Source organism: Coloeus monedula, assembly GCF_965178545.1.
Source record: "Coloeus monedula genome assembly, chromosome: 2".
NCBI classification, from domain to species: domain Eukaryota; kingdom Metazoa; phylum Chordata; class Aves; order Passeriformes; family Corvidae; genus Coloeus; species Coloeus monedula.
The window spans coordinates 119,536,218-119,562,314 of record NC_138782.1 but is presented as its reverse complement, the minus strand read 5'-3'; the positions used below and the strand labels follow the sequence as shown (position 1 = coordinate 119,562,314).

The 26,097-nt window shown below is 54.1% G+C and overlaps 1 protein-coding gene across 3 annotated transcripts in view; it reads left to right on the top strand.

The window, feature by feature from the left end:
* Positions 1-19,370, top strand: part of SELENOI (selenoprotein I) — a gene marked incomplete at its 3' end in the record, with an annotated part of 28,099 nt that extends 8,729 nt beyond the window's left edge. Inside the window, exons 2-11 of one of the 3 annotated variants that reach the window (XR_014227339.1) lie at positions 6,100-6,168; positions 6,450-6,558; positions 8,678-8,752; positions 9,528-9,790; positions 11,607-11,715; positions 13,164-13,212; positions 13,605-13,785; positions 14,563-14,745; positions 16,497-17,571; positions 17,715-19,370. Coding sequence is in view for 2 of the 3 variants with exons in the window: in XM_082302533.1 (XP_082158659.1) it covers positions 6,100-6,168; positions 6,450-6,558; positions 8,678-8,752; positions 9,528-9,790; positions 11,607-11,715; positions 13,164-13,212; positions 13,605-13,785; positions 14,563-14,745; positions 16,497-16,613 (1,155 nt within the window). Of the gene's footprint in view, positions 1-6,099; positions 6,169-6,449; positions 6,559-8,677; positions 8,753-9,527; positions 9,791-11,606; positions 11,716-13,163; positions 13,213-13,604; positions 13,786-14,562; positions 14,746-16,496 lie in introns of all 3 variants that reach the window. The other 2 variants (XM_082302533.1, XM_082302534.1) reach the window with 2 other exon arrangements.
* Between the last annotated feature and the right edge of the window lie 6,727 nt (positions 19,371-26,097).

Here is a 26,097-nt window from a genome sequence, read left to right as displayed (position 1 = left end):
GAGGGGCTGAGGTCTTGCCAGTGTTTGATCTCCCCAGAGGCTCATGGCCTCTGTGAGGGGAATCCCAATCTGGAGATGCCAGAGCAGCTCACTGACCCTGCAGGAAGCAGATTCTGGGATATGCCCTTGGGGAGAACACAGGGATGTGGAAGTGTGAGGGTGGTGAGAGACTGCTGCCTTCTCTGCTGTTGCTGCCATGCTCTTCTGGTCCCTCCTGTTCTCCTTGGGCACACAGAGCTGGTCTGATCTCCCTCTCAAATACATCCCCCTTATTTTTTAAAGCCCAAACCAGCTCTGGCAACATAGGAAATTCTTCTGGCTATCCCAGTGTTATTGTAAAAAGTTTCTTGTTCCTGCATTTTTGATTCTGCCTTTTCTCTCCCCTCCCTGGAGTCACTGCTCTGATCCCTCGATTGCCACTCCAGAGGTTCATTGCTGACTGATCCTTTCCTAACTGCATCCCTGAAGGCTCGTCATTCCCAGTCCTGAGCTCACCATCTGGGCACCCCTGTGCAGCTGATCACCTCACACTGTAGCAGAAGCGGGTGTGACCCATATTCGTGGATATTTGATGCTCCCAAACAGAGAGAGCTCCTGGATGCAGCTGGAATTGGCAGGCTGCTCGCCAAAGCCTGCCATCAACATCAAGTGTTGCTCCACGTTATGTATCCATGGGGAAGTTATTTCCCCTGCACCAGCACAACAATGGGATGGGGTCAGGACTCAGCACCAGGGCGGTGGGGCCATCTCCCAGCTCGGTCCCACCATGGGGTGATTCCAGTGCTGGGACAGAGCCACAGCTCACTGTGTGTGCTGAAGAGAGAGACTGCACTGGATTCTTCCCTGTGAGGGTGGGGAGGCCCTGGCTCAGGGTGCCCAGAGAAGCTGTGGCTGGTTCCTCCCTGGAAGTGTTCCAGGCCAGGTTGGACAGGGCTTGGAGCGACCTGGGATAGTGGAAGGTGTCCCTGCCCATGGCAGTGGGTGGCACTGGATGAGCTTTAATGTCCATTCAATCCAAAGCTATCTGGGATTCCATGAATCTTCCAGCTGATGCCTCTGAGAACCAAGGCTGTGAATATCAGTGTTGGCAGGGCAGGAATGTGGTTTTCCCAATGAATTATCAAGTGCTGTGGGGATTGGGGAGCAGGAGGGAAGCTCAGTGTGGCAGTTCCTTATCGAGGAGGGGGGCTCTGGCCTTGCTGGGACACTACAGGTGTTCAGTCCTGGGCTCCTCCCAACAAGAGAGACCCTGAGGGGCTGGAGCATGTCCAGGGAAGGGAACGGAGCTGGGAAGGGGCTGGAGCAGCAGGAGCGGCTGAGGGAGCTGGGAAAGGGGCTCAGCCTGGAGCAAAGGAGGCTCAGGGGGGACCTTGTGGCTCTGCACAAGTCCCTGACAGGAGGGGGCAGCCGGGGGGGTCGGGCTCTGCTCCCAGGGAACAGGGACAGGAGGAGAGGGAACGGCCTCAGGCTGGGCCAGGGCAGGCTCAGGGTGGATTTTGGCAACAATCTCTTCATGGATAGGGCCTTCATGGCACAGGCTGCTCAGGGCAGTGGTGGAGTCTCCATCCCTGGAGGGATTTAAAAGCCCTGTGGATGTGGCACTTGGGGACATGGGTCATTGGTGGCCTTGGCAGTGCTGGAGGGTGGTTGGACTCGATGTTCGGAGAGGACTTTTCCAACCTCACTGATTCTGTGACTTTATGCTGCGTTTTGGAGCATCTTTCATTGCTGTCTAAAACCTGCACAGTGAAACCCAGGCAGGAGCAGGGACAGACTGAAGCTGCAGCTGGGACATCCACATCCTTCCTGCAGCTTCCTGGTGGGAGCCAAATCCATGGGCTCATGTGGTGGGTGCAGCTCCCCACTGCCAACATGCTCCATTCCAGTGCCAGCTGAGAAGTGGCCTCAGAAAAGACAAACAGGACTCGAGTTAATCAGTACCATTAAAGGGCGAGGTGACTCCTCACACATCAGCCCACGGTGGGCATAGGGCAAACGTGCCTTGTTTTTCCTGGCACGGCTCTGCTCGCTTCCATTTGCTGGGGTTGGTTGAGTTTTCTGCCTCCTGGCTTATCTTGAGCCTGAGGGGAGAAGGTTTTTGGCCTTGTGCCTTCTTTGTATTTAAGGAGATTTATAGGGAGCAGCCTCGTGGTCTTGCTGGAGCTGCTCTGCTGAGTGCCCTGATCCTGCCTGGAGCACCTGTGAGCAAGATGGGATGTGCAAATCCGTCTTTGTTTGCTGTCCCCAGCACAGGCGCCACCAGCTGTGCTGCCCCAGCCCACCTGGGTGTGTCACACGCCAACAGCAGACAGTGGTGATAGTGTGAATCACACCAGGCATGTCCTCTGCAGGGCCACAAGCTGGACTTGATGACCCATGTGGGTCCCTCCCAACTCAGGATATTCCAGGATTCTATGGCAGTGCTTGGCCTGCCTCTGGCTTCGAGTAACCAGATTACTTCAATGCAGAATTGTTTTTTCCAGGACAGGAAGGCCATTAGTAGAATCTGGGCTATAAATCTGTATTTTTTCCTCTTTGGACACATAATTTGATCTCCCAGAGGTGTCCTGGTTGCACGATTAATGTTGGATTGAAGCCATACAAGCCATTTGTGTCTGTAAATCCCGTAACAACGCCAGCCAGCTCGTCTGCGATGGCACCGCAGCCACCGGGCCCATCCCCGGCTTTTGGGGTGCCTGTGGCTCCCTGGAGCCATCCTGGCATGGGCAGGAGGCTCCTAAGTGGTGCCAGTGATAAGATTGTTGCTGCTGGTTTTGTTCTTTCCATAAGGAGTTCTGACCCCAATCCCGAAGGAGCTGTCTGGGCTGGATTGGCTCCTCCCTGCAGCCGTGAGGAGAAGCTGTGTCTGCAAACGTGGAGCTATTTTAGAGCAGGGCCCTTTACAAATGCCTGGCTGCTTTGGGAAGGAGTCTCTGGGGTGTATGAAATTCCTTCTGGGTGCTTCTTTTCTTTTCACCTTCTTTCCCTGAAAAGGGGGCAGAAATCCAGAGTCCAGGCTGGTGGGAATCATTGGTCGTGATAGAAGAACAACTCATGGAAGGATGTGAGTCACTAGACCAGTGTGTGGAGATCCAAAATGCGGAAGGTGCCACTAATTTCCAGTGAGGATGAGGTGACGGAATGATGGAGCCAGTGCCAAGCTCAAACTGCTGGGTTTGGGGCCTCACAGGTGAAGAGGTGGAAGGGACAACTTTAGTAATGTTTGTAGGTAAGACCCCCACAAGGAAAAGCAGCTGGGGGAGGCTGGGCATGGCCAAGATGCTCTTGGGATCTGTCCCTGAAGATGCCTGGCAACTCATTGGTATTCTGGGAGCAGCTGTCCTGGGCAGGCAGCCGTGTCCTGGCTGTCCAGAGTGCTGTCACCAAGGGCAGCAGCCAGCCTGGCACCAGAGGCAGCCCTGGTTCTGTCCCTGTGCCCCAGGGTGTCCCCAGAGTGGGCACAGCATCACCAGCCTTGCTCAGCACACAAAGGAGTGTCCTGGCTGGAGCCTGGCAGGAGCTGGGAGGCATAGGAAGGATCTAAAACTGTGGGAGAGCATCTGAAGGGCCACAGACGTGGGGAACGGTCTGGAGGGGCCACACAAGGAGCAGCTGAGGGCACTTGGCTTGTTCAGCTGGAGAAGAGACTGAGGGGAGACCTCATGGACGTCAACAACTTCCTCCTGAGGAGCAGCTCTGATCCCTGATCTCTGTGACAGGGACAGGACCCCAGGGAACGGCTGGAGCTGACTCAGGGGGATTTGGGATGGAGATCAGGAAAAGGCACTGCCCAGGCTCGCCAGGGAATGGGCACGACTCGACAGCTGCCAGAGCTCCAGGAGCATTTGGACACCACTCCCAGGGATGCCCAGGGTGGGAATGTTGGGGGTCTCTGCAGGGACAGGAGTTGGACTCCATGATCCCTGTGGGTCCCTTCCAACCCAGGATATTCCATGATTCCATGGTTGTATCAGCAAGCCTCTGCAGAGCAGCTGCCCGTTCTCCAAGAAATGGCTCTTTCCAGGTCTTTGAGTTCTGCAAGCAAGCTGGAAATGTGTGGCCATGGGGAAAAGCTGTTTATTGACTATTATCCCCAGTCTTTGCAGGGAGAGAGGAAAACTTCCTGAGCCATGAGCCTGGTGAAGCTTCCCTGAGATACCTTCCAAGCATGGGCACAGAGGCTCTGGAGCGCTTCCCCTGCCTCGCTCCAAGCCTTGCATCTGTTTTCTTGTTCCAGGCTGTTTTGGGGATAATGAGATTAAACCAGTCTCTCCTCCTCCCCTAACTGGTGCTTCAAATCCTATTATCTTGTAAAGTATTTGGAATTCTGCCCCCCAAAATTGCATTAAGCTGAGATGGAAATTCCTCGCGGCTTAGACGTCGTCTCCGTACAGCTTCGGGGTTTGTTGCTGCTTCCTCTGCAGCTCCTGTGGCTTTGCTGGTGTGAGGACGCAGCGTCTGAGGCTGAATCCCAGGGAGATGAACTGACCCTGTGCAGGGAGGGCAGGGAAGGGCTGGGAGTGGATACAGAAATCCTTGCCAAGGATGGGATTCACCCAGGTGGGGCCAAATGCTGTAAGATGGGGCCCTGGTGAGACCCGGGGCCCCTTCTTGGTCCTGGTGCCTGTCTTGGGCGTGTTGCTTTGCCCTTTCCCACCACTTCTCTGCTTCCAGGGAAGAGTGGGATGTGCAGACAAGGAGAGGAACAGTTTGGAGCAACCCATGGGTGCAGTGATGGGCTGGTTCAAGGCCATGGGGTGGCAGGGGACCTGGAGGTGCTCTTTGCTGAGCGGTTTCATTTTACCACCCAATTTGGGATCTGTTGGAACAAGTCCTGAGGAGGCCCCAGAGCTGCTCCCAGGGCTGGAGCCCCTCTGCTCTGGAGCCAGGCTGGGAGAGCTGGGGATGCTCACCTGGAGAAGAGAAGGATCCAGGGAGAGCTCAGAGCCCCTTGCAGGGCCTGAAGGGGCTCCAGGAGAGCTGGAGAGGGACTGGGGACAAGGGCTGGAGGGACAGGACACAGGGAATGGCTTCCCAGTGCCAGAGGGCAGGGTTAGATGGGATATTGGGAAGGAATTGTTCCCTGGGAGGGTGGGCAGGCCCTGGCACAGGGTGCCCAGAGCAGCTGGGGCTGCCCCTGGATCCCTGGCAGTGTCCAAGGCCAGGCTGGACATTGGGGTTTGGAACAGCCTGGGATAGTGGGAGGTGTCCCTGCCCATGGCAGTGGGTGGCACTGGAGTTTTTGGAAGGTCCCTTCCCACACAAGCCACTCTGGGATTCAGTGGTTGGGATTGGACTGGGGCAGATGGCTGAGCTGGGGGTGTTGTCCCACGCACGTGGGTAGGCAGCAGGCTCTGCCCAGCCCAGCACCGAGTGTGTGAGCCCAGGAGTTCTGTAGCCTATGGAATTGTTCTTGGGATTCTTATCAAAGTGTTCCTGGGGGAAGAGGACTTTAGCCAGGGTAGTCTGTGCTTGGAAAGGGCTGTGAGAGCAGATAACAGCTCGTGCTGCTCTTGAGAGCCAAATTATGTCAAATTTTAACTTTCTAGCTGGAAGTTGTTTCATGCCTTGTTTAGATCTTTGATTTTTATTTCTATTTTTATTTCCCCCACCACAAACACACCCTGAGCACCTCGAATGTTGTAAAAGTGGTGGGATGAGGAGTAAGAGCTCTCCCTCCCCATTCTCTAGGCTGCCTCTGGTGAAATCTCAGGTCCTCAGTGGAGAGGAACCCTCTGAGACCCATCCTGCTCAAGGAACTCCCAGTCCCACTGCTGGAAGTGGGAATGGAGATTGGGACCAGCAAGGGAACAAAGGGGTCACAGCAGAGCAGGTGACAGAAGGCATTGTTGGGGGGTAGGACCCACAGCATTTCTCCTCATTCAGGTGGGGCAGAGTAGTTGGAAGGATCAGCATCTTGCTCCTTGCCTGTGTCCACTGGGAGAGCTGGAGTTGGCATTTCCAAAAGGTGGAGGATTGGGTTAGGGTTAGGGTCCCATGGGGGTTCCACGCAGGATCGGGCTCAGAAGGTTCCAGATCTCTGGCTTTTTCTGGGAGTCGCCGGAGCCCTAACTGTTGCCTTTTGTTTCCCTTTCCCAGTACAGCGCCGTGGACAGCAACCCCTTGTCCCTGTATGTCATGCATCCCTTCTGGAATGCCATCGTGAAGGTGAGTCCCTGTCCCGCCCCGAGCGGGGACAGCACAGCCCAGGTCACCTCTGTAACGCCATCAGCTGCTTCGTTTGTGGTGCCACTAATGAGTGAGGGGCTGCCTGCAGCCTGCCCCGAATCCCTGCACCCCAGCCCAGCGCTTCCTGCTGCCCCAGTACGCTCCAGCTGCTCCTGGCAGTGTTGTCTAACACCCAGGCGGTGCAACCGTGGCTGGAGCAGCTCCTGCTCCTCAGTCCATGTCTTAATGAGTTCATCTGTTCTTTTGCTGCTTTCCCATAGATCTTCCCTACCTGGCTGGCCCCAAATTTGATAACGTTTTCTGGCTTCCTGCTGCTTGTCTTCAACTTCTTCCTCATGGCGTACTTCGACCCTGACTTTTATGCTTCTGGTAAGGCTGCATGTTCCTCATCAGATGGGCAATCTGTCACCTCCTCTGCTGGGAATTCCAGTGCTCCTTGGTGAGGCCTCTGGGTCTGGGCCTTCCCAAAGTGACTGGGACAGAGGAGGGGATTGAACTCGCTGAGTTTTGTGACAAGGACTTGTCTGGGTGTGACACCTTCCCTCCGGCTGCCAGGGGAATGTTCTCCTGACTGGCAGCAGGTGAGAGAGGGAGGAGGGAAAATCTGGAATCTTGGATAGGAATTGGCTCTGCCTGCAGAGCAAACAACCCAGTGCCCTTGTTTGAAAATCTAACAGGAAAATGTTAGGAAATGCTGCTTCCCTGAAATCAGCAGGTAGAGCCTTGTTTTTCACATCTCAGCTCATTCCCCTCTTGGCAAAACCACCACCACATCAGACTAATGAGGCCAAATCCTCCTTCTGAGCTTCACCATTCACAGCTTTAAACTTTCTAACAGTCTCCATGTTCATCTCTCTGTGAATCCAGTGGTTCAGTTGTGTCCCTTTGCACATGGAGGAGTCCCAGGGAAAGGATTAATGCAGTGTGATAATTTTCAGGAACTTCTTCTCCTTGTTTTTCTCTCCCTTAGACCCTGCCAGGTCTGGTTTAGGTTGCTCAGGAGAGTTCCATAGTTCTTCTAAACTGGACCCATCATCAAAACACAAGTACATGGGAAAAATCCTGGTTTCTTGAGATTGCCTTTATTGGTAGATGAGTTGTAGTGGTTTTGGTTGTTGAAGGCTCAGGTGGCATCCGTGGCTGTTGGCCAGGATTTGGGCTGTTACAGTCCATGAGCCACGGGAACAAAAGCTCTCAGTAGCTCAAGGTGAAAACCCCCAGGACATCAGACACCCAGACTCGTGGAATCCCAGAATGGTTTGGGTTGGGAGGGACCTCAAAGCCCATCCAGTGCCACCCCTGCCATGGCAGGGACACCTCCCACTGTCCCAGGCTGCTCCCAGTCCCAGTGTCCAGCCTGGCCTTGGGCACTGCCAGGGATCCAGGGGCAGCCCCAGCTGCTCTGGGCACCCTGTGCCAGGGCCTGCCCACCCTCCCAGGGAACAATTCCTTCCCAATCTCCCATCCAGCCCTGCCCTCTGGCAGTAGAAGCCATTCCCTGTGTCCTGTCCCTCCATCCTTGTCCCCAGTCCCTCTCCAGCTCTCCTGGAGCCCCTTTAGGCACTGGAAGGGGCTGTGAGGTGTCCCTGGAGCCTGCTCTTCTCCAGGCTGCACATCCCCAACTCTCCCAGCCTCTCAAAAATTGGCTTTGGAAGGATGGAGAAGCTCATGGCTTGGGACCCTTTCACATACATGTTTTGCATGTCCTGCTTGGAAAGAACTTTTCCTGGTGCTGCTAAGGCCTCCAGAGTTTTGTGCCTTCCCTCCTCCTTGGATGGCTTTTCAGACATGATGCCCTCTCTCCTTCCCTCCCTCCCTTTGCTGCTGGAAAGGCACCATCCTGCTGCCCTGAGGAAACAGAAGGTGGCATTTCACGGGATCATTGTTCCCCCAGGAAACCTCCCTGTGCCCTCCTGCTGCCAACGATCAGTGCCTCTTCCTGCCCTTCTCCAGTGCCCCTTTGGGCTCCCTGATTGCAGCCAGCTGCTCCCCTGGCTCCCTGCCAGAGCCCTGCTGGAGGAGGTGGAGGTGCTATTAAGGAAGAACTCGGTTTCCATTGGCAGGATGGGACTGGAGACTGGGCGGGGAATCCTGGCATGTTCCTGCGGGGGCAGGGAGTTGCCACATCAGAGGCTCCACTTGATGCTCTGTGAGCAGGTGACTGAGGAGTGTCCTCTGCACACACTTCCATGGCCTGCAGTGGCACTACAGAACTGGCCCCAGTTCTCAGATCCCATGATTTTGGAGAGCTGGGGGCAAAGGACAAATATATCCTGGAAGGGAAAGTCCTCACTGACCAGGTTTCATGAGCTGCTGTGGGGCAGCCCTGCCATTACATCCTGCAAAGTTCACATCCCAGATTCAGTGTTTGAGTCCTCGTGGCTGTCCAGTTCACATCCCAGTCCAGTGTTTGGCCTCGTGGGCCAAAATAAACCCTCTGGAAGCCCATCCTGAGCTGTCCTGACTCGGGTCTGTCTGATCCCTGCAGCTCCTGATCACCAGCATGTTCCAAATGGAGTGTGGATCGTGGTGGGGCTCCTCAACTTCGTGGCCTACACGTTAGGTAAGAGTTTTCCTGGGGGATCGGGGTCACCCACTCGTGCTGTGGTTGTGTTGTCCCCTCTCTGAGCCCACGGGAAGTGTTTGATTCTGTGCTCTTGCCAGGAGAAGTTTCTGGGAGCTGCTTTGCAATGTGGAGAGAAGGAAGTTGTCCCAGAGCACCTGATGGGAAAGGAGGATACTGGAACTGACTTTGAGATGAACTGTCAAACTCTGTCTTGGGTCTGCTTTAAATAATCAGAGAATCCCAGAATGGCTTGGGTGGGAAGGGACCTGCAAAATCCTTTAGTTCCACCCCCTGCCATGGCAGGGACACCTCCCACCATCCCAGGCTGCTCCCAGCCCCAATGTCCAGCCTGGCCTTGGGCACTGCCAGGGATCCAGGGGCAGCCCCAGCTGTTCTGGGCACCCTGTGCAAGGGCCTGCCCACCCTCCCAGGGAACAATTCCTTCCCAATAACCCACCCAAATTTCCCCTTTTCCAGTTTGAAGCCAATCCCCCTGTCTTGTCCTGCCAGGCCCTTGTCCCCAGTCCGTCTCCAGCTCTCTTGGATCTCCCTTAGGCACAGGAAGAAGCTGCTTTAAGGAATATAAAGGAAATACAAGGAAATAAATATAATCTCATCAGGCTGTTGCATTTTTCATCCTCCCATGGAGCAGGGGGTGGGAAGCCCACTCCTTGATCGAGGATGGAGGTGGGGACAGAAAGCCGCTGTTCCCTGGCCCATTGCTTTGTGTGGAGTGTCCAGGAAAGCTCCATGTTTCTTTCCCTCTCCCCAGACGGCGTTGATGGGAAGCAGGCACGCCGGACCAACTCCAGCACCCCCCTGGGAGAGCTCTTTGACCACGGCCTGGACAGCTGGGCCTGCGTGTACTTCGTGGTCACCGTGTACTCCACCTTCGGCCGGGGTTCCACCGGCGTCAGCGTCTTCGTCCTCTACCTCCTGCTGTGGGTGGTCTTGTTTTCCTTCATCCTCTCCCACTGGGAGAAGTATAACACGGGGATTCTCTTCCTGCCCTGGGGATATGACATCAGCCAGGTGGTGAGTACACGCCCTGAAGACCTGCTGGGTGCAGTGCTGCCCGCTGAGGGGTGTTCTGCTGTGGATCCAAAGCCTTGTAAATCATGGAATCGGTCCATGGAGATGGACTCTGCACGACAAACAAGGCTTGAAGGGTGGACATGGACTTGGCTCTCCTCTCCCTGGTTCCTGCGTGCTCTGCCCACTGAAATTGTTGCTTTAGATAGTTCCCTGCGTGATACCAGTGTGGGTAAATTGAAGCCTGGAAGTTTGGGATGCCTTTTGGCACCACCAGGATTTGGGCCAAAAACTTAGTAGAGGTAACTGGCTTGTTAATTGCTGTTCCTGGAGCAAAGATTCCTGGGGAGATGCCCCTCGAGACCATGGTCCCTGGGCAGTGGGTGTTGACACTAATGGACCCCTTGCGTCCATCCCTCCTTAAGGAATTCTCTGCAGGAAGCACTCCCTGAAGAGAGCTGGGACCTGGGGATGAGGCAGCTCACCTGGATTGCTGGCAGTGCCTTCCTCCAGCCCAGGAGGGGCTTTGCTTGCTCCAAGCTTTGTCCAGCCTGGCCTTGGACACTTCCAGGGATGGGGGAGCCACAGCTTCTCTGGGCAACCACCCTGATTGTAAAAAAGGCTTCTTCCTTATTATCTTATGTCAATTTATTTATCTTCTGGCTTGTCAGATGCTGGGTGGGAAATGCAACAAGTTGGAAGGAGAGTTCAGTTAATGCAGCTGCATTAATTGGAATAATCATCTCTCCTACTAAAAGGAGACCAGAGCTGATCCCTGACTGTACTCTGATCCTTTCTCCTAAAATGTTGCTTAACCCAGGTCTTTGAGCTGCCTGCTGGAGAAAGGCAGGGGTGGAGGGCAGAGCTCCCCTGCAGCGTGTTCCACCCAGCTTCAGGGGACTATTAAAGCTGAAATAGCCCTGGTGAGCTTCTCCCTGTAATCCAGCAGCAGGATAAGGAAGAGTCCCCAAATGACCCCTCCAGGGTCACTGCAACTTGTGTAAAACCTGTGCTTTGGTCATCTCGAGAGTTCAAGGCTGTGCCGGGGCATCTGTCCTGCAGCTCCTGCTCATGTCCTTCTCATGGAATCACTGAGGTTGGAAAAACCCTCTGAGACCATCAGGTCTGGCCATGCCCTCAGCACTGCCAAGGCCACCAATGATCCTTGTCCCCTTGAGACTTCACCACCTCCCTGGGCAGCCCCTGCCAAGGCCTGAGCACCCTTTCCATGGGGAAATTCCTGCTGCTGTCCACCCTGAGCCTGCCCTGGCCCAGCCTGAGGCCGTTCCCTCTCCTCCTGTCCCTGTTCCCTGCGAGCAGAGCCCGACCCCCCCGGCTGCCCCCTCCTGTCAGGGACTTGTGCAGAGCCACAAGGTCCCCCCGGAGCCTCCTTTGCTCCAGCCTGAGCCCCTTTCCAGCTCCCTCAGGAATTCTGCTGCTCCAGCCCCTTCCCAGCTCCGTTCCCTTCCCTGGACACGCTCCAGCCCCTCAGGGTCTCTCCTGTCAGGAGGGGCCCAGAGCTGCCCCCAGCACTGGAGGTGCCCCAGCAGTGCCAGCACAGGGGATGGGCACTTCCCAATCCAATCCCTGCTTGGCAGCTCACGCTTCCTACGCCTGGTAATGTGGGGTATTTGTGGATTTGTTTTATTTTTCTCCTTCCTGCTGGTGGGTAGGACTGAACATGTCGTAGCTTAGAGCTGCCTGTCCCTGGAGCTGCCTGGCACACGTGTGGTGCTGCCAGCCCAGGTACTGCCAGCCAGGTCCTGCCAGCCTTGCCCATCACATTTCTCACCCCTGCTTATCCTGTGCTTTCTTTCAGACCATTTCAATTGTCTACATAGTGACAGCCTTTGTGGGAGTTGAGGCCTGGTATGCACCTTTCCTGTTTAATTTCTTATATAGAGACCTATTCACTGCAATGATTATTGGTAAGAAACTCCATGTTGAAGCCTGTCTTTTAAACTGCACCTTTTTCCCAAACCCCCTGCTAATGACCTGCTAACACTGCTCTGTTTGCTGCCCCAGGCTGTTGTTGAAGTGACTAATTGAGGCTGTTCTCACAGCCTGCTCTTTCCCAGGATTTCAAAACAGGGTTGTCTCCTGCAGAGTTATTTTGGAGAACTTAACTCTGCTCTGCCTGGGCTGACTTCACTCCAGGGAAGCTCAGTTTGTTTTCAGTGAGAGCCTGGGGATAAAACCGGTGTGATAAACCCAGAATTTTCAGGGGATTAAGCCCATTGTGCAGGGGGTGGTGGGACCTGGTCCCCAGTGGAGCCTCCCCAGCCTTGGGCTGGTTTGGGGGGTCAGCACACTTCTGTTTTGCTGCTCTGGGGCTCCCTCTCACCCCGGAGCCCAAACACTGCGTGGGAGGGAGGTTGCAGCCATGGAGGGGGGGTGGGAGCTCTGCTGTTTGGGGATCCTGCCCTCCATCCACCCACCTAAACATTACATCATCATCATCATCATAATAAAATTGAAATAAAGGCCCAGCCTTGCTCTCCCATGGTCAGTCAAAACAAGCCACTGCAAAGGGTAGAGCTGAGCTGATGTTGTTTAATGCCATTTTCCTAACTCACAAGTTCTGCTCAGTTTATTTTCTGTGTCCCTTCAGGTGTTCTTTGTAATTGCTTAATTTTGAGTTAATTGGTGTGTTAAATGTACTTCTTGCACTTTTATCGGGTGGATGTTCCCAGCTTTCCTTTGACAGCTGTGTGACTTAACATGAATAATGAACCTGCTTTTCCTATATGAGAAACTGAGCCCAATTCCCACACGGGGGAGAGGAGCTGGGTTATTAAAGCAGGAATATTTCCAGCTCTGTTCACACACCTTCTGCTGGATAAACAGGGAAGGAGTTGTGCTGGAATATCATGGACAGTGTTGATGGTTCTGACTGAGGTCAGGATTTTCCAGTTACTTGGGTGTTTTGTGTCGTTTATCCAGTTAAATGACAACTTTTTGGCACTGTGGCCACTGGAAATGTTTGCACACAGCCAGAGAAACAGCAAATTGCCTTTATTGTGAAAACTCTTGTGCCCAGCCATGTCGTTTGAGGAGTGTGCACTCACCTCATGTCTCATTGGAGTTGTATTATAATTAAACTTTGTCACTGTTTAAAGCACAAAACCAGCTCCTTAATGCAGCCCTTTCAAATGGAAATGTCTTCAATTTACAGCAGACCTGAACTTTTAATTACAGCTCTTGGGCCTGACTTGGGAGCAGCTACTTCCAAATGTGCTGAGCTATTCCTGGGGCACCCTCGGAGCTATATTTGGTGCAGGGAACTTAAAGCAGAGCCCAGCCAGAGCCTCCTGTTCGGGGTGCACAGGGCGTCCCCTCTGCCCCGGGGCGTTAACGCAGCGCTTTTCTCTTCCAGCCTGTGCCCTCACTGTGACCCTGCCCATGAGCCTGTACAACTTCTACAAGTGAGTTCGTAGAATCCCAGACTGGTTTGGGTTGGGAAGGGACCTGAAAGCTCATCCAGTGCCAGCCCTGCCATGGGCAGGGACACCTCCCACTGTCCCAGGCTGCTCCCAGCCCCAATGTCCAGCCTGGCCTTGGGCACTGCCAGAGATCCAGGGGCAGCCCCAGCTGCTCTGGGCACCCTGTGCCAGGGCCTGCCCACCCTCCCAGGGAACAATTCCTTCCCAATATCCCATCCATCCCTGCCCTCTGGCACTGGGAAGCCATTCCCCCTTGTCCCCTCACTCCAGTCCCTCTGCAGCTCTCCTGGAGCCCCTTCAGGTACTTTACTACAGGCAGCACCAGGGATTTCTCAGTGATTCCATGTATTTTCATTTCTTTGCTTGTGTTTCAGGGCCTATAAAAATAACACCTTGAAGCACCACTCTGTGTATGAAATCCTGCTGCCCCTCGTGTCCCCGGTGTTGCTGTTCCTGCTCTGCACCACCTGGATCTTCCTGTCCCCCACTGACATCCTGGAGGTCCAGCCCAGGCTCTTCTATTTCATGGTTGGAACAGCCTTCGCCAACATCTCTGTAAGAGCTTCTGCGTTACGCTTGAGGAGCTGGAGAATTGCTTAAATTGAGTTTTCACATGTGCTGTGAGCAGCAAAGGGCTGATGGGAAAGGAGTTCCTGCCTCCTTCTGGGGATAAACTTAAAATGGGAGGACTAAATTTTTGGTCAAAATGTATTTTAGCTGCATAGTTGTGGAATCATGGAATTGTTAAGGTTAGAAAAGCCCTCTGAGACCACCGAGTCCAACTGTCCCCCAGCACTGCCAAGGTCACCCCTGCTCCATGTCCCCAAGTGCCACATCCAGAGAGGTTTTAAATCCTTCTGGGGATGGGACTCCACCACTGCCCTGGGCCTGTTCCAATGTGTAACAACCCTTTCCATGGGGAAATTCCTGCTGCTGTCCACCCTGAGCCTGCCCTGGCCCAGCCTGAGGCCGTTCCCTCTCCTCCTGTCCCTGTTCCCTGCGAGCAGAGCCCGACCCCCCCGGCTGCCCCCTCCTGTCAGGGACTTGTGCAGAGCCACAAGGTCCCCCCTGAGCCTCCTTTGCTCCAGGCTGAGCCCCTTTCCCAGCTCCCTCAGCCGCTCCTGCTGCTCCAGCCCCTTCCCAGCTCCGTTCCCTTCCCTGGACACGCTCCAGCCCCTCACGGTCTCTCCTGTCAGGAGGGGCCCAGAGCTGCCCCCAGCACAGGGGACAGTGTGACAGATCACACGAGTGACCGTCCCCTCTGCTCTGGGGACAAACAGCTGTGGCTCCCGCAGCCCACACCAGGCTCAGGCTCTGTCCCTGTCCCCTCAGTGCCAGCTGATCGTGTGCCAGATGAGCAGCACACGGTGCCAGCCCCTCAACTGGATGCTGCTCCCCATCGCGGCCGTGCTGCTCCTGGTGGTGTCTGGGCTGGCTCCCAGCAGCGAAACGCTCCTGCTGTACCTGCTGACCGCCTTCCTCACCCTGGCACACATCCACTACGGAGTGGTCGTGGTAGGTGACAGCTCCTGGGCTGGGCTGCGACGGGGGTGCTGCCGGTCAGGGCAGGGAATGCTCCGTGTAAAACCGGGAGCGTCGCTGGGAATGGCTCTGTGGTGCTGCCTGTGAACCTGTGGAATTTGGGCTGAATTCCTTGTGAGAGGCTTGGGAAGGTTGCATGGGATTGAAAGGAATTGCACAGGATGTGACAGGGGCTGTCCTTCCCCTGGGGTGTGTCAGCCGAGTTGGAAACCAAGCAGAAAATCCTGGAATGGTTTGGGTTGGGAGGGACCTTAAATCCCATCCAGTGCCACCCCTGCCATGGGCAGGGACACCTCCCACTGTGCCAGGCTGCTCCCAGCCCCAATGTCCAGCCTGGCCTTGGGCACTGCCAGGGATCCAGGGGCAGCCCCAGCTGCTCTGGGCACCCTGTGCCAGGGCCTGCCCACCCTCCCAGGGAACAATTCCTGCCCAATCTCCCATCCAGCCCTGCCCTCTGGCACTGGGAAGCCATTCCCTGTGTCCTGTCCCTCCATGCCTTGTTCCCAGTCCCTCTCCAACTTTCCTGGAGCCCCTTTAGGTACTGGAAGGGGCTCTAAATTCTCCCACTGAGGTCTCCAAGGTGCTGGGAGAGCCAGGCTGGAGTGGGGATGTTCCTGCTGGGGAAACTGGGAACATAGCAGCTCCAGGGCCTCCCCCTGCTGCAAGGGCTGTGCACAGATCCAGGGATTGGTTTCCTCCTCTCGCTCTGCCTAGCTCCCAGAGTTTTGATTATGACAGAAAACAAACTTGGAGAATCCCAGAGTCCCGCTGGGAATGCCCTGGGAAGCTGCTGAGGAAGGAGGACAAGGAACCACATGTCCCAGCTGAACTGGGGGCACCCTCCTTGGGAAGCCCCTTCCCCTGGGAGCCCCAGTTCTACCCTGGAGCCTGTGGAGTCGAGTCCCAGCTGTAATTACAGCCAAGGAGTAATAGCCAGGTTGCCTTGTCTTTCCAATTAGTGTAATGAGGCTTCTGTGCAAGAAGGATTTGAATTGCTAAGAAGCTTAAATAAATTTGGTCTTGGAATCACAGCTGGAGATGGGGCTGAGCGTGTGGTGTAATCCTCCTGCCCATCCCCTCCCTGGAGATTCCCAGTGCTCTGCTCCTCTCTGCTCCCTCTTTCCCTCCCTCTGGCTTTCCAAGGGCCCATCTGTGCCAACTCCTCTTCCAGGAGGGAAGTCACTTTGAGCTGAAGAGCCTTTAAAGGCTTTGGGATTGGAGCATAATCCCAAACTGCTCTGAATTTGGGAAGAATGATTAGGAATAGAGCCTCTGCCCTGACTCTGTCAAGCTCAGCCTCTTTTTGCAGGAAGTAAATTATCCAGCTCCCACTTTGAATGAATTCAGGAATACTTTATATAGATATCTGCGATGATCAAAATAATTTAAGCAAAATAATAAAGGAGGAGGGTAAAATCCTGCAGGCCTGGGCTCAGCACTCCCAACTCCTGCTTCTGAGGAGGGCAAGAACAGAGGTGAGCCTGCTCCCAGGGAGACCAGGCTGCTGTTTGGGAAGGGAGCAGGGCTGCTCCCTGTGGATCCAGTGCCTGGGGACAGGGGACACGGCCTGTGGGCAGGGGTGGGGTGGGCAAAGTGGGTGGCAGGGGCTTGGTGGGAACAGGGTGCAGGTGTGGGGCTCTGCCCGCTCCCCTGCTCATGCCTGGGAGCTGGGATAACCCCCCGGGATCTGGGATAACCCAATCCCATGTCTGCCTCGTCCCCAGGTGAGCCAGCTGAGCAGGCACTTCAACATCCGGCCCTTCTCCCTACGGAAGCCCACTCCGGACTGACTGGGAGCAGAGGAGGAGAAAATCGGCCTGCGGGCTGCAGAAGGACTGTAAATACCTGCTGCAAATACCTGTAAATACTTCAGCCATCACCACAGATCCAAACTATCCTCTGGACAGGGCCAAGGACACGCGGGATCCGCTGCAGCCGGGGTGGGGCTGGGCCAGGGTGGCTCCTGCTGCTCTTCCATCCCTGCAAGCTTCGGGTTTTGGGTGGAGCTGGAGGAGGAGGAGCCTTTCGGGTCACTGTTACTGTACCTTAGACCAGCTGAATGTTCCCAGAGAAGCCTCCGACTCCAGCCCTTGCTCAGGGAAAGCTGCCTGGGGATGCAAATGCTTTACCTGAGCAAAGCCCCTTGGCCTGCCACCAAAACCAACACAGCTGATTCCTCCGAGGGCAGGGGGACGTCCTGGTGGTCGGGGGAGTTCCTGGCTGTCCCCAGTCCTGCTCTCTGGACAGCCCCTGAGCTGGGCTGGTACTTTGGGAGCAGATGGTGACAGTCCTCCCACATTCTGTCCTGCCTTCCTGCTTTTGGGCAAGTACTTGCTAGCACCTTTGTTGTTTGGGGTTTTTTTTTGTTGTTTTTGTTTTTGTTTTTTTTTTTAAGGGGAGAAAAAAAGGACAAGACACTCAAAATTCGTAGTTCAATCCTAATTGCGGGGCTTGGAAAATCAGGGCTCAATTTCCTGTAGGAATGGAAATGTGGCTTCTGCACATTGTGTGGTACCTGGGACCACATCTTGACATGTTCCTGTGTGTCCATGTGTGTTCCCAGTCTGCGCACAGGGTCCGGGCTACGGAAGGTGGCTGAGACCACAGAGCCAAGCTCTCCCCATTCCTACCAGCATGGATTTGCTTCTGTGGGTTGGCTCTGTGGGTCCTTTCCTGCTGCCTGAGCCCCTTCCATACAGCCAGGAACAGCCTGGCCCTTCCCAGCAGCGATTCCACCACTGGGAGAAGCGCCTGGAGCCCTGTGTTGGTCGTGTGTGCAGCTTCAGGAAGCTCCCAGGGGTGTGTGGTGGGAACCTTTCCAGATCTCCCTCTCCTTGTCCCCAGCGGCCGCGTGTCTCATCCAGGCATCTCTTTGTTTACTGTCCACTTGTCAAAGATGTGTTTGCGTTGATTTTATTTTTTAATTTGTTTTTATAATTGAGTGGGGTGGTGAAGACTGAATGCTGATTTTCCTTCCTGTTGGCTTGATTCAATGAAGACCTGTGCTTGAATGAAGAGTGTAGCTTAAAGCCAGGCTCTGGAAAGGCTGCATCCGGAAGCGAACAAGCACAGCCGATCGTGCAGGTGGAACTACCATGGGAACAAAGTCCTTCCGACACTGATTGTTGTGCAACGTGGGGCATCACAGCTTGGTCAGAGCAATTTCCTTCTGCAGGGGAAGCCTCCTCCTGCTCTGGGAAACCTTCAACGTGTAACTGCTATTTAATGCTTTTTCTTTTGGAAATTGGAATCACTGTCATGCCGACGACGAGACTGGGAACCCTGAGGTTGAGCTCGTGAGTTCGTGGGTTGCTTGGTCAGCCCCTGGGCAGCTCATGGTCAGCCCTTGGTCAGCCCCATGTCCAGTACAGCCTGTGAGGAATAAACTGGGCCCTTCCCAGGGCTGCCATCCGTCGCGGGAGGCTCTGGATTGCCGCGTGCTCACGTGTCCGTACGGCTGCGGCAGGGCTGGGAGAGGGGGCGGATGGTTTTCAGAGTTTATTTAATAAAGTAGCTTCCTCCAATCCATTTTACTGATGTTGTACAGCAAAAAATACCCTCCATGGACAAATGACTTGTGCTGCACCTGAATTTTTGACTCCTGCTATTTCATGAAATAGAATTATGGAGATAAATTTAAGTCCTGCTCGCACAGAAATTAGAGGGAATCTTCAACTGGGACAAAACTTCCTGTGGGACTTGTTCAGATAGCAAAGCTGGGCTGGCAACACTGAAAAATGTGGATGTTGGATGATTTTCTGTCTAGTTTTGTGTTTGCCCAATCAGAGAAGAACTGAGCTGTTCCCTCAGGCTTCCAGCTGAACTCTGGGCTCCCAAGCCTGGCACTTGCCTTGTCCTCTGTCTTCCCATGGGAATCACTGGCCCCTGAGGACTGGGATGCTGCTGAGGCTGGGAGGAGTTGTCTAAGCTTGAGTCTTGGTGTGTAGGAAAAATATCCCTCTCCAAATCTGGAACTGCTTCCTCTGCACAGGCTTTATCGTGGGGCTTTGTGGCTCTTTGGTGCCTTAATTTTTTGCACCTTGAAAGTAGAAGAAATCTCCTTAAATCAGTGCTGGGATTTGGGCTGGCTTGTCCCTGGTGGGGACAGGAAGGGAGCAGAGCCAATCCCAGTGCCCAGGCAGCTGCTGGGGAGGGGGATTGTCCTTGGAGTCTTAGAAATCCAATGATTACTGCTCCTGGATTCTGAGAGGGGAATGGAAACAAAGGGGGAGACCAAACCCTGTGTGGCAGCTGAGAACCAGCCCTTCTCTTGCCCACCATGGGTTTAGGCCTTAAGAATTAAAGTGTCCCTGGGTAACAGCCCCTGAGGAGGATGTTCCACGGTGGTGGTCACTGGCTGGGCTCTGTCCTTCCCATGGGATGTGCTCCTGGGGATGGAGAGGGCAGGTCCTGGCTCCTCAGCTCCTCCTGCCTGCTGCCTGAGAGCTGGTCTGTGTTGTCTCTTCTTCCAGGGATGGTGTTAGGTCAGGTTGCTCCAAGCCTGGGACACTGCCAGGGATCCAGGGGCAGCCCCAGCTGCTCTGGGCACCCTGTGCCAGGGCCTGCCCACCCTCCCAGGGAACAATTCCTGCCCAATATCCCATCCAGCCCTGCCCTCTGGCACTGGGAAGCCATTCCCCGTGTCCTGTCTCTCCAGGCCCTCTCCATCTCTCCTGGAGCCCCTGGTTGGTCACGGTGGGGTTTGGCAGCTGCCTTTCATCGTAACCATCATCCACCTGCCCCAAGGCTTTGCCAGAGCCAAGAGCAGTGTGCTGGAAGTGGGAGCTCCAGAGGCTCTGGGAACATCTTTAAGCTCCTTAAATAGAGCTCGCCTGGTGTCACCTCCCGGCCCGTCAAGGACCTGCAGCTTGGAGTCAGAGCTGGTTTGATCTTGGCTCCAGTGAGGCCCCCCAGCTCTTCTCTGAGAGCATCCGTGCCTGCTTCTGGTAGAGCTGGAAAGTCCCTAGGGACGCAGTGCTTTTGGAAACCAGCCTTGGCTCCTCCTGATTTTGCCCACCTCTACCTCTGAGCTGTGTCAAAGCAGTGGCTGAGGTGACACAGAGGCTGCCCTTGGTGGCACAGGGACAGGATGAGATTAAACAGCCTCAAGCTGTGCCAGGGGAGGTTTAGGTTGGACACTGGGAACAATTCCTTTATGGAAAGGGCTGTCCAGCCCTGGCACAGCTGTCCAGGGCAGGGGTGGAGTCCCCATCCTTGGAGGGATTTAAAAGCTATGAGGATGTGGCACTTGGGGACATGGGACAGCACTTTGATCTTGGTAGTGCTGGGAATGGTTGGACTTGATGGGTTCAGAGGGCTTTTCCAACCCCAATGATTCCATGGTGACAATGGGAGCTATGCTGACCTCTTTGCTTGTGGAAAAGACCCTCCGGCCCATCCAGGTGTGGTCATACCTGGCTGGAGAAGTCCCTAGGCTGGTCTCCAAGGAAGTGGCTGGGCCATCCCTGCCCCAGGAGCAGAGGTTCTCAGGGTAGTTCCCTGCTCACCTCCCAAGGTGCCGATGGCCTCAGCCTGCAGCACCTGCGGAGCCCTTTTGGTCAGAGCTGATTGGAGACCTCAAAATCCACCCCATCCCTCCCTGCCAGCAGGGACACAGCCCTGGTCCTGTCCCTTGGGCTGAAGGGGACACTGATCCTGGCAGTGTCCCACACTGAGGTGCTGTGATCCCAGGGGCCCCGATGGCTTTCCCAGAGTCCAGAATCTGGGGCTTCAGGTACTGCAGTGGGTGTGAATTCCAGTCTGTTCAATGCTATTGCAGAAATATTTATTGTGTTTAAGCCAAACAAAAAACTAATAAAGTTCAGTAAAGAATAAAATTTTCCACACCTTTTACAGGTGTTTGTCTTTTCTTTCTGCTGGACGTGGTGAGGAGGAAAAGGTGGAGCAGGGAATGGGCTGGAGGGCAGCGGGCAGAGATGGATTCATCAAATGACGCAGTGATTTGGGTGGGAAGGGACGCTCAAGACCATCTCATTCCATGGGCAGGGACACCTTCCACTATCCCAGGGTGCTCCAAGCCCTGTCCAGCCTGGCCTTGGGCACTGCCAGGGATCCAGGGGCAGCCCCAGCTGCTCTGGGCACCCTGTGCCAGGGCCTGCCCACCCTCCCAGGGAACAATTCCTTCCCAATCTCCCATCCAGCCCTGCCCTCTGGCACTGGGAAGCCATTCCCTGTGTCCTGTCCCTCCATGCCTTGTCCCCAGTCCCTCTCCAGCTCTCCTGGAGCACTTGGAGCCCCTTTAGGCCCCGGAAAGGTCTCTACAGATCCTTCTCTTCTCCAGGCTGCACATCCTCAGCTCCCCCAGCCTGGCTCCAGAGCAGAGGGGCTCCAGCCCTTGGAACACATCTGCAGGACGTGGGGGAGCAGCCACAGCTGGGCTGGGGAACATCTGAGCAGCACAAGGGACACCAGTGACAGCAGTGACGGGGCATGTGGGTGAAGCTGTCCCAGCAGCAGTGGAGGAGGCTGCAGGCTGGCAGCAAACCTCGAGCACAGCACAAGAGCCCTGTGGCCTCTTCTGTGCCCTGGGCCGTGTGCTTCCCCCTGGGATAAAGCCTAGGTGTATTTAAGCGATGCCTCTTCCTTTCTCAGCCTCTCCACGGCTTCCCCTAAGCAGATTGCTGCGGTAGGTGTAATGGAATTAAGGGATTGCTACTGACAATAGGTTTCGGCAGCACACCAGGTGCTGGTGGCGTGGGCTGCTCCACCTTCCTGGGACTGCTCCCACCCTCCCTGGCTACTCCCACCTTCTGGGGCTGCTCCCACCCTCTCGGGACTGCTCCCACCTTCCCAGGAACGCTCCCACCCTCCTGGGGCTGCTCCCACCCTCTCGGGACTGCTCCCACCTTCCCAGGAATGCTCCCACCCTCCTGGGGCTGCTCCCACCTTCCCGGAACTGCTCCCACCTTCCCGGAACTGCTCCCACCCTCCTGGTGAGATGGACTTAGGGCTGCAGGAACACTGAGGAAATCCTGCTGTGGGAATAGAGGTACCTGAACATGAGGGATGGATTCCAGCCGTGCCCTAGGCAGGGATGTTTGCAGCTCTGGGGGAGGCAGGAAGCCAATCCTGTGTTTGCACCTCCTGAATGTTGCTGAATCATCAATGGATACAATGGCTGGGGTGAAAAGGGACCTGAAAGCTCATCTCATCCCACTCCCTGCCACAGGCAGGGACACCTTCCACCATCCCAAGGGGCTCCAAGCCCCATCCAACCTGGCCTTGGACACTCCATAAGGTCAAGTGCCTATGGGCAAGAATCAAGGGAAGCCCATCAAGGCAGACATCCTGGAGCAAAGAATCTGTTCTAGAGCACCCAACCAGGATGAAGAGGGGGATGAATTATTCTATGAGCTGCTGGCTGATGTTTCACCATCGCCAGCCCTTGTTCTTGTGAGAGATTTTATCCTGCTGGATGTCTGCTGGGAACTCAACACAATGGAGAGGAGAGAGTCTGGGAGGCTGCTGGAGTGAAGACAACTCCTGACACAGCAGCTGAGCAGCCGACCAGGGGCGGGGTCCTGCTGGACCTGCTGTTTACAGACAGAGAAGGGCTGGTGGGAGGTGTGGTGGTCGGAGGCATCTTGGGCACAGCAACCACAAATGGATACAGTTTTCAATCCTCCATGAAATAAGGAGGGGCTTCAACAAAACCTTGGACTTCCAGAGGAAGGGCTTTGTCTTGTTCAGGACGCTGGTTCAGTGAATCCCTTGGGAAATAGTCCTTAAGAACCAGGGGGTTCAGGAGGGCTGGACATGCTTTAAGAAGGAAAACTTAAAGGCATGGGAGCTGCCCATCTGTACTGCCAAACGATGAGCCAGAGGGGCAGGAGACCACCAGCCTGGCTGAACAGGGAACTTGGAACTCAGGGGAACTCATGACTTTTGGAAGAAGGGGCAGGCAGCTCAGGAAGAGTGCAAGGATGTCGTTAGGTCATGCAGAGAGAAAACCAGAAAGGCGAAAGCTCAGGTAGAACTTGGTCTGGGCACTGCTGGGAAAGGTAACAAAAAATGGTTTTTTAAATATATCAACAACTAAAGGAGGGCCAAAGAAAATCTCCATCCTTTTTTGGACACAGAAGTCCCCTCTGTGTCATTGTCACCATGAAAGAGGAAAAGGGTGAGGTACTTAATGCCTTTTTTGCCTCAGTCTTTAATATTAAGACCAATAATCCTGGGGGAAAAGGGGTCCCGGAGCAGGTAGCCAGGGATGGGGAGCAGAACAGATCACCTGTAATCCAGGAGGAGGCAGTTGGTGACCTGCTGAGACAATCACAAGTCTATGGGGCTGGATGCAATTCATCCAAGGGAGCTGAGGGAGCTGATGGAAGAGCTCCCCAGGCCACTCTCTATGGTTTATTATCCATCCTGGCTCACCAGGGCAGCCCCAGAAAACTGGAGGTGGGCGACACCCATCTACAAGAAGGGCTGAAGGGAGGATCCAGGGAACTACAGACTTTTCACCCTGATGCTGGTGCCCAGGAAGGCCATGAAACAGATCATCTTGAGTGCAATCCCACTGTACACACAGAATCACAGAATGACAGGATTATTTAGGTTGGAAAAGACCTCTGAGACCAAGTCCAACCCATGACTAATTCCCACCTTGTCAGCAGCCCGGAGCACTGAATGAGGCCTTCCTGGGGCACTTCCAGACCTCCCTGGGCAGCCCCTTCCAATGCCTGACCACCCTTTCCAGGAAGAAATTCCTCCTGATGTCCAACCTTCTTGTAAATCACTTACGCAGAAGTCACAGCTAACGGAATGTTATATAACAGGGGCTGGAATGTTGAGAGTTCTGTAAAAAGTCAAACCAGCCCAACCCATTTGGTTCAGAAACATCTTTGGCAGCTTTACATAACCTGGGCAAAAAAACATCATATATGGAACACCAGCGGAATCCCTAAGGACCCCCAAAAAGACACCAAGGTAAAATAAAAACCCCCCCAAACATATATGGAAGATCATGGAATCTTCTGTAACCACCTATGTAATGAGTATGGATACTTCTGGTTAATAAACACCTGTAACCTCCTGAGCCAGGCAGGGACTTTAGGTGGAGTTATACCCCCTGCACCCAGCGCTGCAATAAAGTGATTCTGCTTCTTAATACACACTGGAGTTCAGGGGTTTTAATTTGGTGGCAGTTTCTGGCAACCCAGATGGGGCAGTGCTTCTGACACTCCATGGTTTCACAGGCTCAAGAGATTTCCAGTGCACATCAAAGGCTTTTTCAGGGAGATTGTCTCTTCTCTGGATCCAGTGAGTTCAGGACGAGGCCCGTGGAATTTTATGGCATTACTAAGCGGGATGAAGGGTACACTTGTCCTTAAGTCATGGCGGAAAATCCTTGCAGGATTGGATTAAAAGGAGGAGTAAAGGGAAGGTACCTTGGGGATTGGAGTAGTCTCACTTCTAAGGTGCTGAAAGCTGTGCTGGCTGTTTTGTAGGGAGCTTATACAAGCACCCTGTTTCAAGCTCTGTGGTGTGTGAGTGATAAATTTTACTATTGTTGTAGTTTTGTATCATGGGATCAGGTCAATCTGCTGAAGGGGGAATTCTAAAGAAGTCCCCTTTGGAGAGTATATTGAAACACTGGGGAAAGGGTGTGGGTGGAGACTCCTTGACAAGAAAACAATTGGTTGAATATTGTAACCATTGGTGGCCAATCTGTGCGTTAGACATGAAGAAAAATAGCCAAAGAATGGTACTTTCATATATAACAACTTATTAAAATTAATGTTGTTTTGTCACTGGGAAGGAAAATGGAATGAAGTAGCATAAGTTGATTTATTTCTCACTTTGTGCCACCATTCAGATAAGCAGAAGGATCACGGTGTAGTGCCTAAAGATGCCATGGTGTCACCAGTGGAAAAGGAGTAAGGACAGAAACCTGAGAGATGTTGTTCAGCCTGAATGACAGGAGAACGTTGTCTTGAAGCTGGAAAGGAAGAGTGTCCTGATTTAACAGGCAGATGTCTGCCAAGGAAGGCAGGAACCTTTCTGGATGGAAAGATGACCGCCTCCCTCCGAATTATTGTAATTTTGAAATTACTGGGCTTCTAGGAAAAGATATGGGAAAAGGAATACGTGTTCTTTACTAGGAGATATATAGGTAGATAAAGATATATAAAAAGACACATAAACAACGACAACAGCAACAACGTGTCTTGGGGTGACCATATGATGTGTATCCCATATCACTGCCTATGCCCAGAAATTAATTCCTGTGCCTTTCTATGCCTCTAAACTGAGGCATACAACAGCAACAAGCCAAAAAACCCCCCAAACCAAACAAAAACCCAAACCAGAAGACCCACTAACAGCCTTTTCTTGCCCACCAAGTAATGTCCCCTTCGGTGTAGTTACCACAACCAGCAGGGAGTGATGTTGGCTCATGTCAAGGCAGAGAGGCTACAGTGCCTCTCCTGCAGCTCCAGGGGGTGCTGCTGGCTCCTGACAAGGCAGAGGGGCCACAATGCTTCCCCTGTGGCTACAGGGCCACTCCGACGTGGGCTTGGAAGCCTCCTGAGGTGGTGGTGGGAGCTCAGTCAAGAGAGGAGATGGGAGATGGTCACGTGTGGTGCACGCATTGGGTGCCTGTCTTTCCTGAGATGGGAAAAAGGGCTAAAGTGTAGGAGTATCCCCAGAGCAGTGGGCTGGAACAGTGGAGGTGGGCAGACCCAGGGTGGCGAGGTAAACTATATCAATGGGCCCACAGGAGCCAAATGGCATCTGTAACACACACGACTGCTATCCTCAACCGCTGAGCCAAAAAAGTGGCCATAAACCAGCTCCTCACACCCCAGACAAGAGTCCCAGAGTCCACCCCAATCCATCTCCCAGTATTATGCCACAACTCCTAAAGAACCCATCCCCCCTTCCTCGGGCATGACTCCCAAACCCTTGTTCCCCTGGCCAGCCACTACAGTGATATGTGAGAGCGCTTGGCCATTTCTTTTTTTCTTAATTGCCCCCAGTTTGTCTCCTGGACAACCCCCTCCCCTCACAGCTTCCTTCTTTCAGGTAAGAGATGGGAGAAAATTCCCTGAAAATACCCAAAGCCACAACAGAGAGGAAGAGGATTTTAAAATGTTGGTAGCTCCCCAACCCTGCGGATGAAGAGGAAGGAGGGCAGACACAGACTGTAGAGGAATATAGGCCAGTGGCATGGAGAACACCCCGAGGAGGAGAGATAAGAAATGAAGAAAGGGGGGTGATTCAAGCCCCTCTCAGGTGGGCAGTCGGTGCAAATGGACTGGTTATGGTAATGGTGCCTTTTTCAGTAACCGAGTTGAGGTCCTT